This window comes from Pongo pygmaeus, chromosome 12 (assembly GCF_028885625.2).
Source record: "Pongo pygmaeus isolate AG05252 chromosome 12, NHGRI_mPonPyg2-v2.0_pri, whole genome shotgun sequence".
Taxonomy (NCBI): Eukaryota; Metazoa; Chordata; class Mammalia; order Primates; family Hominidae; genus Pongo; species Pongo pygmaeus.
The window spans coordinates 118,378,333-118,391,589 of record NC_072385.2 but is presented as its reverse complement, the minus strand read 5'-3'; the positions used below and the strand labels follow the sequence as shown (position 1 = coordinate 118,391,589).

At 37.5% G+C, this 13,257-nt stretch overlaps 1 protein-coding gene across 3 annotated transcripts in view; it reads left to right on the top strand.

The window, feature by feature from the left end:
- The window catches only part of DDX1 (DEAD-box helicase 1), a 67,363-nt gene that overhangs the window by 30,898 nt on the left and 23,208 nt on the right, over window positions 1-13,257 (top strand). For all 3 annotated transcript variants that reach the window (XM_063648941.1, XM_063648942.1, XM_063648940.1), the window contains 9 exons: window positions 2,719-2,770; window positions 3,068-3,131; window positions 4,246-4,275; window positions 4,888-4,984; window positions 7,186-7,233; window positions 10,067-10,150; window positions 10,720-10,803; window positions 11,342-11,418; window positions 11,962-12,034. In XM_063648941.1, the coding sequence (XP_063505011.1) occupies window positions 2,719-2,770; window positions 3,068-3,131; window positions 4,246-4,275; window positions 4,888-4,984; window positions 7,186-7,233; window positions 10,067-10,150; window positions 10,720-10,803; window positions 11,342-11,418; window positions 11,962-12,034 (609 nt within the window). The remainder of the gene's footprint in view (window positions 1-2,718; window positions 2,771-3,067; window positions 3,132-4,245; window positions 4,276-4,887; window positions 4,985-7,185; window positions 7,234-10,066; window positions 10,151-10,719; window positions 10,804-11,341; window positions 11,419-11,961; window positions 12,035-13,257) is intronic.

The window sequence follows — 13,257 nt, the reverse complement described above, 5'->3', positions numbered from 1 at the left end:
CTTCCAAAACGTTCCAGGCATAAACCTGATCTTTATTTGTTCTTAAACGCTATTATAGCAACATTAATGTTCAGTGTTGAAGCTAAAGGGAAAGCATTTTCCAGTCCAACATAAGTTTGGAAAATTCATATTTATTTGCCGTCTGCTACCCTCCTTTATTCCAAATATGATTTGATGTGGCTTATCGAACCCGACAGTTGATATTTTCCCCTCTTGCTTTATCATCCTCCTGTTAGGCATCCAGTTTTAGGAATCAGCCTTAAATGTGCTAAACGTGACACATTTATGTAGCACTTATGTAACGTTTATTGCTATATAAATGTATCACGTTAGGCCTAATGTCCTTTAATGTTATTAACTTTTTAAGATGACTTCAGATGTTGTAGTATTTTATATTTTTTGGTTTTCTTCTGTAAGAATATTAGGAATTCCAAGTCTCCAGTCATGTAAGATTTTTTTTTCTTTTTTTTGGGGGGAGAAAGGGGGTGTTGGTGGGAGGACCCCCACCAACTGGAGTGCAGCTGGGGTGCAATGGTGCGATCTTGGCTCACTGCAGCCTCCACCTCCCAGGTTCAAGCAATTCTCCTGCCTCAGCCTCCTGAGTAGCTGGGATTACAGGCGCCTACCTCCGTGCCCTGCTCATTTTTGTATTATTAGTAGAGACGGGGGTTTCACCATGTTGGCCAGGCTGGTCTTGAACTCCTGACCTCAGGTGATCCGCTCACCTCAGCCTCCTAAAGTGCAACAGTCATGTAAGATTTCTGACTGTTTCAGTTACATCTTCTAATAGGATTCAATTGGAAATCTGCTCAGAGTTGTTGCTGTTTTTCTTTTCCCAACATTCTCCTAAAACAAGATTTTAGAGCCAAGGTCTGTAGGATAGTTCTAGGTAGTCATTTTATAGGTTCACATCTTTGGGAGTCATACACAAATTTCATGAATATTAGAGATAAAGGACTGGAAAAAGAGTCTGTGATATGAAATAAGACAAAACTGGAATTTCATGAATGTTTCTAATTTTTCCTTAACTGTTAAAAGTATTATATATTTAAGGTCTGGTTTCAAAGAAAACTTGCAGGGAACATGACCAGAATGGTACAAGAGGTTGTCTGGAATTTACGAAAAGTGACATGTTGTTTCTTGTATAACAATTTTGCAAACAGCTTCAGCTTGCAGTATTCCATATGCAGTAAGAACACACCACTCCTTTGTTTCAAGCAGTTTGCATTTTAGGAGAGAGAACATAGACTGTAATACAGGTTAATTCTTAGGAAGGCCTGCCTGGATATTCAACTTTAGATCTTCATTAGTTTGTCTATGGATTTTTTTTTTCCTGAGGAGATTAAGAGTTAGGAAAGCGCCAGGCGCAGTGGCTCATGCCTGTAATCCTAACACTTTGGGAGGCCAAGATGGGCAGATCACAAGGTCAGAAGATTGAGACCACCTTGGCTAACACGGTGAAACCCTGTCTCTACTAAAAATATGAAAAAAATTTAGCCAGGCGTGGTAGCATGGGCCTGTAGCCCCAGCTCCTCGGGAGGCTGAGGCAGGAGAACTGCTTGAATCTGGGAGATGGAGTTTGCAGTGAGCCGAGATCGTGCCACTACACTCCAGCCTGGGTGACAAAGCGAGACTGTCTCAAACAAAAAAAAAAAAAGAAAAAACAAAAAGAAAAAGTTAGGAGAGCCTTCTTTTTTGAAAATGATGATCCTTCTCATCTGATGCAAAGAAAAAGCTACATAATTTTATGAAGAATATTTTCAATTTGTACGTTTGCTTTATGCCTTTTCACGATGGCAAGAAATACAGAATTTCAAAATTGGTTATTTCTGGGGCTTGGGAATATTTGAGTATTGTTCTTTTTTATGGGGATATATATTTGTATAATAATAAAAGCTATACTTTATAAATACAGATTAAAATAAAAATCACTTGTCTTTTGGAAGGAAAGTTTAAGTAATCCAACTAACTACTCCATATATAATTACCCTCTACAGTTCATATGAGAAATGATAAAATGACAAAACCGAGTTAGGAGCAACTCATCTCTATTCATTTAGGATGGGCCTTGAAGTAGAATTTTTGAGATATGTATACAGTTAAGAACAGAGCAGTTCTTCAGCTGACATTTCCAGGTGCCCATGTTTTCACCACGGGCCCCTCCCTCTTCAGTTAATCAGAATTTTGATTACAGCTGCCAATAAATGTGGGCGCTCTCCACTTGTCTATTCATTTTTCTCCAGTTGCTGAGGGTATTCACATGGTCCTGGAATAGCCAAGGCACATAACTGCCACATTATCTCTAAATGCAACAACCTTGTGTATGCTTGGCAGACTTTTCACAAGTCATGAGAAGTAAACAGGCACTACAGTGGCTACAGTTTATTAGGTGACAATCATGCTCCAGTTGCATTACATGATTATCTCTGGTCTTCATATAGCCCTGCGAGGTAGGCAATATCAGCCCCATTTTGTGTGGAGAAAACAGATTTATAGCCTTGCCTAAGGTCACTTGCTAATAAGTGAGAACTTAGATTTGAGCTCAAGTCTTTCTCCAGAACTTGTGCTCTTTCAACAGTGCCACGCTCAGTAGATTTGATGTAACTGAGCTATCCTTCAAAATCTTTACCCTGTTTTATGAATAGTAATTTTGAGAGCAATGCAATTTATGATTTCACTTCAGTTTATGTGGTTTTTAAAATTAATTTTTACTTTCAGAGATGGGTGTAATGCCTGAGATTGCACAAGCTGTGGAAGAGATGGATTGGCTGTAAGTACATAAAGCTTAAATGTACCTGGGAGAGGATGTTTTATAATTTAAACAGTTGTTAGTGATTTTATCAAATATTTTTGTGTCTAGTTGGGTAAGTGAAAATCAGTTTTTTTTTGTGATTTTCTAAATTGTGGAAAGTTTCCTTTTTTTAACCTTGACATATTTCTAGTGGAATAAGATGGATCGTATTTACCACGTAAAATTTTCTTTTAGGCTTAAAGTTTAACGTGACTTAATTTGCTTAGGCGATTTTTTTTCCCAGTAACTAAAATTCTTCAAATATGATTCTTTTAGCCTCCCAACTGATATCCAGGCTGAATCTATCCCATTGATCTTAGGAGGAGGTGATGTACTTATGGTAAGTTTAAATTTGATGAGGTGATTGGGAGCTGGGGACACATTCTAAGAATTGCATAGGCTTAAAAATGATACTTTAACTTTATTCACAAACATTTATGATACATATACTGTATTCAGACTATTAGGTAAAAGCTTCAGGTAAGTATTTACTCTTGAGAAGCTTAAACCAACGAGGGCAATAAGACATGTTTAAGAATGAATCTCGTATCAGAGAGAATGTGGCTCCTTCATAAGAGATGCAGAGTAGTACAGAATTCAAGTGGGAGTCCAGTTATCCTTTTGCTTGAAGGATCATAGGGATTGCTTAGAGGAAGCAGATTTCTTTTTTTTTTTTTTTTTAAAAAAAAGGCCAAGCTCTGTTGCCCAAGCTGGAGTGCAGTGGTGTGTTTATAGTTCACTGCAGCCTCAAACTCCTGGGTTCAAGCAATCTTCCTATTTCAGCCTCCCAATTAGGTGGGACTACAGGTACACACCACCACATCCAGCTAATTTATTGTATTTTTTTGTAGAGACAGGGTCTCACTATGCTGCCCAGTCTGGTCTCCAACTCCCAGCCTCAAGCGATCCTCCTGTCTTGGCCTCCCAAAGTGCTAGAGTTATAAGCATGGGCCAGCGAATAGTAGAATGTAGGATATGACCCTGGAATATTTCAGTTGGATGGTAGCATAAAATATGTGGCTGATGGGGGATAAACTTGAAATAAAATGGTAGAGAGGTAATGGATCAGGTTATTTGGGCTCTTTCTCAAGTGTCTTGTTAAAGAATTTGAGTATTAGTCTTCTATGAAGACTAATTTGAGTAGCAGATTGTAGTATAGCTCTGGGATTAGATGTTGTTCACATACTTTTATAATAATCTAGATTAGAATGATGAGAGCTTCCCTTTGAATGGTAGCAATGGGAAAGGAAAGGGAAGAGAAGATTCTTAAGGGTATGGGAAAGGTAACAAGATGGGCTGTAGTCAGAGTTGACAGAGGAAGCCTGGATATCTGGAGGCACTGTGAAAATACAGGTAGCCCGTCAAATGTTAAAGATTTCTACATATTATGGTGTTAGTTTGATCTCTTTAATAGACAACTTAATCTGTAAAATCAACTTTTTCCCCTCATTCAGGCTGCAGAAACAGGAAGTGGCAAAACTGGTGTAAGTAATAAATTATATTTACTTTCTCTCTAAAAGTTGAATTTTAAAATAGCTTTGAACAGTAGTTTTTACTTTGAAATATTTAATAAAATAGCAACCTCTAAAAGGTAAGGAATTAATTACTTGCTACTGAAAATGATGTTTTTGTTGCCAGCTAATTATGAAGAGCTACAAAAAAGTATGACCTTAAGAACATAGTTTTAAATGGGTGTTAGAGAGTTACAGTAGCTTTAGTGTTTATACTCACTTGTGAATTTTAATATGATGACTCTTAAAATGAAAAGGTTACATACAGAAGTTGATCTCCTACTGGCCTAGACTAGAGAAATAATTCGTCAGACTGGATGATATTTTTCCTCTTTAGTGTAGGTTCATTCTACTGGTCTCCATTGTTTTATCATTTTGTGCTGTTAGCTGCATCCTATTTCCTTCATTTAGTCCACTCTCTGTTGTCTGACTGGTATTTTTGGTTTGGGCAAATGAAATTGTAGTAGCAATCTGGAATTTGTATAATTAGTTGATGTGTGTGTATAAGTTTTGTCATGTATATTGGTTATTAAACTGTTGTTAATATCTGAATACTAATATAGATACTTTTTGTTTCTTTGATAGGCTTTTAGTATTCCAGTTATCCAGATAGTTTATGAAACTCTGAAAGACCAACAGGAAGGCAAAAAAGGAAAAACAACAATTAAAACTGGTGCTTCAGGTAATTTTTATAAATTGATATTTCCTTTTATAGAAATCATCGGTTCTCATCACTGACAGTTAGGAAAGTGAGATTTGGGTATGCATTTTAAAAATCTTGTCAATATCTGGGGGGTGGTATTGGGATCTGGAACCCTGGAAACCAGGGATGCTAAATGTTGTTGAGAGCCTAAACACTGCAAGGTTGTCCCTCTTAAAATACTAATAGTGTTCCCTTTGAGAAAACACTGGCATTTTGGAGATTACATTTTGATATTATAGTGTTTTTCTTAACCTTATAACTTTCTATGTTTAATGCTAAAGGAAAATAGGTACATTTTACAAAAATATTAAGGAAGGATTTTACAAATAATTTATGGAGTAAAAACCCATGCTGGTGGGAAGTATTGCCTTACAGGGAACAGAGGCATTTTTTTCCCTCTAAGAAGGGAACCACCTAGGAAGTTAAAATAGAAATTTTAAAGTTGTTTCTTATGTGCAGTCCTATCTACATGGAAATTGGTCTTTTTGTTAGGTTTCTGATACTGTCTCTACCATAATCAATCTTACCACAGTTTCTTCGTCTTTAAATTGTGTTGCTTCTGTTGAATGGTTTCTAAATTTCATTCTATCTTAATTAATCTTTTGTTTTGTTATATTTTAATAATATTTTTTCCATATTTTAAGTCACTCTTGTTTCATTATACAAAACAGGATTGTTACAAAACAGCAAGTTGAAGACCAGTGAACCTGTCATATTAACATATTCTTTTCAGTTGTTTCAAAGTAATGTTATACATAAAATGTATAATGTGGAACCTATGAACTCATGTAAATTAATTATGAGATAGATAATTGATGTAACTATTTACACTGTTGGCCCATTCTAAAATGGTTTCAGAACTTGTAACAACTGTGCCGTCATTTATGAGAAATGGTGGTAAAAGAAAACACTCCTAAAGGAGAATAACCATAGTGATAATGGTTCTAAAAGTCACATCCTGTGAGGAATAAAGTAGAAATTTAAACATGGAGAAGAAGTAAAAGTGGAGATGGGATAATTGTTAAATTATTGAAGAGAACTAGAGAGAAAATAATTATTCTGGAAAGTAGGACCAGGACCAATTAGAAATAGTTTAGATGAAGATTTCTGTTTAACTTAAAGTCCTTCCTAATAGCTACATTGAGCCACAATGCAAGGGAGAACGTCAAAGTTATTTCTACAGTGTTCAAAATGTTTAAGCTGATGATGGATATCTTTTGACCAGAAATAATCTAGAAAGAATTTCTACTGTGAGTGGAAAGTTGGGCTAGAAAGCACGTAGGGCTCTCTTTATTACAGTTCTTAGTTTATACATATACATACATCTTAACAAACTATTAAGATGTGTCAGAAAAGGAAAATGCCAATCCTATAAAAAGGAGGATGAAAAAAATGTGTGACTTTTGAATGTGGTATTGAATTAAGATAAAGGACTTGCTTTTTTTTGATAGTTACAAGATAATTAGACTCTGAAATGGTGATCAGTTATTTCCTTTATAATTGAAGTCAACTTGTTTAGTTACCTAAACTTCATTTTAATAGTGACCTAGAAGTAAGGACAGAGATCAGTATCATCTGATAGAGAGCGCACTGAAGCAAGCAAGTGAGGAGATAAGGTTTTAGGTCCAGACAGACCAGTGATGATTATCTTCAACATGTCTGATTTTTCAATTGTGTTTTTGCTTTTAATAAAAACAAGTTTTACTTGTGTATTCTAAATAATATATAAAACCATATTGAATCTAGAGGAATTAAGGTATATAAAATACTTGTTTTTTTTTAATAGAGCGTTTTATTTTATTTATTTATTTATTTATTTATTTATTTATTTTTGAGATGTAGTCTCGCTCTGTCACCCAGGCTGGAGTGCAGTGGCTTGATCTCTGCTCACTGCAATCTCCACCTCCTAGGCTCAAGCGATTCTCCTGCCTCAGCCCCCCGAGTAGCTGGGATTACAGTCACACGCCACCATGCCTGGCTAATTTTTGTATTTTTTTTTTTTTTGGTAGAGATGAGGTTTCACCATGTTGGCCAGGCTGGTCTTGAACTCCTGACCTCAAGTGAACCGCCCACGTCAGCTTCCCAAAGTGCTGAGATTACAGGCGTGAGTCACCACACCCGGCCAAGCATTTTAAATTTTATATATCTGTGGGTAACTTTTCTTATTTTAATTTGTTTAGTGCTGAACAAATGGCAGATGAACCCATATGACAGAGGATCTGCTTTTGGTAAGTGGATAGGCTTTCCATCAGCTCATTTGTAATTCAGAAACTTTAAAAAATAATACATGAGAACACCAAGTAAATAAGATTAAGATTTAATTTACCAGATGTTAGAATCTAGTCACTATCATTAAACAGTATAGAACTGACATAGGAATAGACAGTGGAATATAATGGAAATAAATCTCAGCATATATGAGAAGTTATATGCAGGAAAAATAATTATATTTCATTTCAGTGAGACAAAAGGATGGTTTATTAAGTAAAGGGTGCCGACACAATTGATGATCCATCTGGAGCAATATAAAATTGACTTCTATCTCATATCATAATTAGAAATAAATTCCATATGTATTTAGGACTTAAATATATATGTATGAATTTGAATACAGAAAACTACATGTATAATTTAGCAGTGGCAAAACTTTCCTAACCCAAATAGAAAATGCAGAAATTATAAAAGAAAGTATTTATAGGTGGAGTTGGACAGTCCTCCTTCGTGGGGTTAACAGACCTTACAGTAGCTTTTATCCAATCCACCAGGCTGGCTGTTCACTTGGGAATAACCTCCATCATGCATAGAGCCGTCTGTGATTGTTCCATAGTGAGCAGCGAGACCTGCATCAACCCAGATATGCCCTTCTATTCTGCTGCATTTAAAACCAAAGATACTTTCCGAAAGTAGTTACTCTCAGAATGCATTTTAGCAAAGGCTCCTCAGGAAGCTTATGATACTGATCTAGAAAATGTAACAGTTCCTTCACACTATACCCTCCAGTTTTAGAGTGTTTGGGTTTTGCTCTTCCCCACATTGACTGCCTTCTTGGAGACCGCAGGTCTTAGAAGTACTTTTTGTTGGTCCTGCATAATTTTTCCCTTGGGGGTCAGCTTTGAAGCTGGTGACCAAAGCTCAGATGGACTGAAATCTGAATGTAGTCTCACATCAAGGGCTGACCCAGCACTCTTTTACTTCATTTTAGCTATTACAGATAATAGTAACCAAAGGACTGTATACTTTTTTCTTTCTTATTTGCATTTTCTTTTTTTTTTTTTTTTTTTTGAGACAGAGTCTCGCTCTGTTGCCCAGGCTGGAGTGCGGTGGCGCGATCTCGGCTCACTGCAAGCTCCGCCTCGTGGGTTCTTATTTGTGTTTTCGTATGCATCCAGTGAACCAGCTCCTCAGGAGTTGGATCCAACTCTAAATTCCACTGATGACTTTTACCATTAGTAACTGAGTGTAGCACAGCTGTGGCTCCATAACACAGGTGATCGTGTGGCCACCAAGAAACCTAAAGTTCCTCATCCCCTACCCTTTTATCCTTTTTCTTTTCAAACCACAGTTCTGTGAGCCAAAGCAGTTCTAGCAAACCCTGATTTTGACACCAATTCTGAGAATATAGAGAAATAAATAAACTCCATTTTCCCTGTATACTATCACAGCATGCTTCTGACAGCAGATGTGTGGGGTTTTTTCCCACAAGTCAAGCAAGCAGTCAGTTCTCAGCATTTACCAGTTGAGAACTGATGGAGTAAGTAACAGACACATGTTTGTTTATTCATGGTTTCCCTTACTTTCCCATTATGGTTTCTTCCAGCTGAGAACTGTAATTCAATTCTGACACCGTCTCCATGAAGATAGCATCATATCCCACAGGTTGAGGACTCAGTCACACAAGACTGTCCCCCGCATCTGATGCCTAGGTTGTGGCTTATGCTTCTAACCTATTGGCTATAAATCAGGGTTCCTACAACTCCTTCCTCAGGTTCAATTAATTTGCTAGAGTGGCTCACAGAACTCGGGGAAATATGTTTACTGGTTTATTTTTAAAGCTATTATAAAGAATACTGATGAAGAGATGCATAGGCTGAAGTACGGGAAGGGGCTTGGAGCTTCTCCCCTCACTGGGTGTGACACCCTTCAGGAACTGTCATGTGTTTAGCTATCCTGGAAGCTCCTAGATAACTTTTTAAAAGTTTAGTTTTACATAATTCAGTACCCATATGGGTAAGAATTCATACTTTGAATAATTTAATTTCTGAAAAGTGTAGGAAGATGTGTGTTGAGGTGCTTAACAGTTTGTTCTACTTTCAAGTTCAGAATACGAGTTGGAAAGATGAACCAGGACAGAAGTTATAGTTTTTTTCTAGTACAGACAAAAAGCTGAATCTTTACTTAAAACCATTTAGCACCTACTATGTGGACATCACTGAGACTGATTACGATGTATAATATGGAATATACCTCATCTTTTAGAGCCCTTATAATATTAGCAAGTAACAAATACATGCTTATTTATTCATGCTTTCTCCTAGTTTCCCATATGGTTTCTTCCATGGATTGAGGAACAAGCTAGAGACAGTTCTGTTATCTTTTAGTTATATAGTCACTCAAGCTCTAATTTAAGTATAAAATCAGGACAAATATTGATGAGCGAGTGGTACATCATCCTTGAGTACGTTTCTTTAAAGGACTCCAGAGAATAGTTATCTAAACACATTTGTATTGATGGTGCAACTACTATTAGTGCAAGTCAGGTTAAGAGCTGTGTTGAATCCTTTCTAGACTTGTTGCTGTAAAATCTTACCTTAGTCAAATGGCAGCATAGAAAATAGCCCCCAACATAGCCAAGGACACTCAGGGAATGAAATGGTTAACTACACTTGGGAAATACTACTATCACTCAGGAATCAGTAAGTCTCAGTCTCTGGAACATTGCAACAAATGAAGGAATTATCTTGTTAGTGAGACTGAATGATTTTTTTGGTGGTGGGGGGTGGGAATGTATGATTTATAAAACCTGTACTGACGTGTTTTTCTGTGTTTTCTTTTCAAATCCAGCAATTGGGTCAGATGGTCTTTGTTGTCAAAGCAGAGAAGTAAAGGAATGGCATGGGTGTAGAGCTACTAAAGGATTAATGAAAGGTATCTGAACAGCATCTGCACTTGTATAAACTTTTGAGGCAATGTATTAATACATGAGGGGTTTTTTGTTGTTGTTTGTTTGTTTGTTTGTTTTTGAGACGAAGTCTCGCACTGTCGCCCGGGCTGGAGGGCCCGGGCTGGAGGGCAGTGGTGCCATCTCGGCTCACTGCAACCTCCACCTCCCGGGTTCAAGCGATTCTCCTACCGCAGCTTCCTGAGTAGCTGGGATTACAGGCGCCCACCACCATGCCTGGCTAATTTTTGTACTTTTAGTAGAGATGGGTTTCACCATGTTGGCCAGGCTGGTTTTGAACTCCTAACCTCAGGTGATCCGCTTGCCTTAGCCTCCTAAAGTGCTGCCTGCAGGCGTGAGCCACTATGCCTGGCCCATGAGTTTTTAAAAATAGCTTTAAGTCGAGGATCTGGGAAGGTGTTTGATGGTACAAATATACCTATAATTCTTCATTTGGTACATACCAGTGTAATTCAGAAACAATGAGAAGATGGCTTCATGGTAAATGAATCGTGTTTGTGATTTATATAAATCTCAATGTATTTTACCCTTGTAGGGAAACACTACTATGAAGTATCCTGTCATGACCAAGGTTTATGCAGGGTCGGGTGGTCTACCATGCAGGCCTCTTTGGACCTAGGTAAGTGTTTCTAAAATAACTGAATTGATTGATTTACATTTGGGGGTTAACATTTTATTATATGGGGAAGCGGAATAATAAATTTAACCATAAAAAGGTTTTATTTTAAAGACATGGAAACAACATTTATCTGTACCCCACCCTGTTCCAAAAAGGATTTGAAGGAACTTACGAAAAGTACAGATATTATAGCAGTATGAAATGAGGGATAAGAATATGAATGGAGTCAGGGTAAAGTTAGTACGTGTGAATCTGTACCACACAGTACCATATAGATGCTTCATGTTATTGTAAACTTGCATCTGAATTTCTTAGTGGCCAAAGCAGAGAGGGATGCAGTATCACTGGTGTCCCTAGTCTCACACACGCTCTGTGGCCTAAGCACTGTTTAGTTTTTTGCAGGATTCAGAAACTTAAGGAATAGTTTTCCTGTGTGTTTATGAAATGGACATACTGTGTGAATAAAATTACTTCTTTTAGAGGTCTTTTAATTTTATATTTTCTCTTACCAGAAAAGTAAAATATTTTTTAAATCTAGGTACTGACAAGTTTGGATTTGGCTTTGGTGGAACAGGAAAGAAATCCCATAATAAACAATTTGATAATTATGGAGAGGTAAGCGATTATGTTATGACTTCAACATAGCATAAGTAAGTTTTCTTGCATACTTAATCACTCATGACAGAATGAAGGTATAGAAATGATTCTCAAAATGAGCAGATTTTCTGTATATTTTCCACAGAAAGTTTGGATTTGGACTTTAGTGAAGAAATATTGTCAAGCTAGATAAATATGTAGTAGTTATAATTTTTCTTTTATGCCATTTGTTATCCCCTCCAAAATATATTACATTATCTTCTCTTTTCACCTCATTTTGATTTTGGCTTTGATACATGTTATTCTGATTTCTTGTTTTTGATCATGATAAATCTAAATATAGTTCGTCTGGTGAGCTGAAATCTACAGTAGTGTGAATGAGCCTAAATATGTTGATTCTAACAAGCCTGTCAAATGCTTGTACTATTGTATATGTCATATGCTCTAATAGGCATTTTTGATTTAAATAATTATTTTGAAACACACATACTTTTGATGCAGCTGTATTTTTATTTAAGAATTTGCTTTCTATTAATAGCACTTGACTTTCTGGTGTTCTAGGAATTCACTATGCATGATACCATTGGATGTTACCTAGATATAGATAAAGGACATGTCAAGTTCTCCAAAAATGGTACGCTCTATATGGATCTTAGTAGTGAAAAGATACATGATATTCAATAATTGTGATTTTTAAAAATCCCCCCACCCTCTTTTTCAAATCCCCGTCCCTCCCTCCCTGCCTTCACTTGAACAAATATTTATTGAGCATTGACTATGTGTAAGGTACCCTGGTAAGTACTGGAGGCACCGAAGAAAATGGAATAGACATTTGGGGCTTACACACTAGTGGTGAAAGACAGACATATAATACCATGTTAGGTGGTAGTAAGTGCTGTGAAGGAGGGTATAAAGCAGGGGAAGGAAGTGGAGAGTCATAGCGGTTTGGGGGTTTGTGCTTTTGTGTAGGGCAGTCAAAAGGCTTGATAAGGTGACATTTAAGTAGAGATCCAAATGAGTTGAGTGGTAGGCCATGCAGATTTCTGCAAAGAGCATTTCAGACTGAGGGAATAGTAAATGTGGATGCCCTGAGATGGAAGCGTGCTTGAGGTGTCTGAGTCACGGCGAGGAAGCCACTGGATCTGGAGTGCTCTGGGGATGAAGGATGGTGGTAGAACGTTAGGTCAATGAGGTGGTGAGGCCAGGCCATGGAGAGCCATGTGGGCCATGATCTAAACTTTGGTTTTTATTTTGAGTGAAATGGAAAGCCATGAGGGTTTTGAGCAGAGGGGTGGCATCATCTGTCTTTAGTTTAACAGTGCCATTCTGGCTGTTTTGTTGAAGACACATTGGAGGGTGGGGTGAGATTGCCTAGGGAATGAGGGTAGTTAAAGAGAAGAAGAGATCTGAGGCCTGGGTTCCTGTGGTTAGGGGTCAGCAAATTGAGGAGAATCCAGCAGAGGGGAATGAGGAGGAAGGCCAGGAGGAGAACCAAGAAAGCATGGGTCCTACAGTCCCGGTGAAGGAAGTGTTTGAAGGATCAGGGAGCAATCACTGTGTCCAGTACTGCAGATGGGTCTAGTCTAGCAAGATGAAGAATGTGCATTAACTGCTGCATCTGACAAGTGGAAAGCATTAGAGAGCTGTTTTGGTGGAGCAAAGGGGTGAGGGTGGGGAGCCTCCTAATAAGGAGCCAGTTCAATAGAGAATGAGATGAAAGAAAGTGGATACAGTGTAAATGGAAATCGGAGTTTCACTACAAAAGGGAGAAGAAAAATGGAAGATAAATGGAGGGAGAGGTGAGTTCAAGGGAGGTTTTCTTGTGTGTTTTACTGTGAGAGTATGTTTATATGCTTT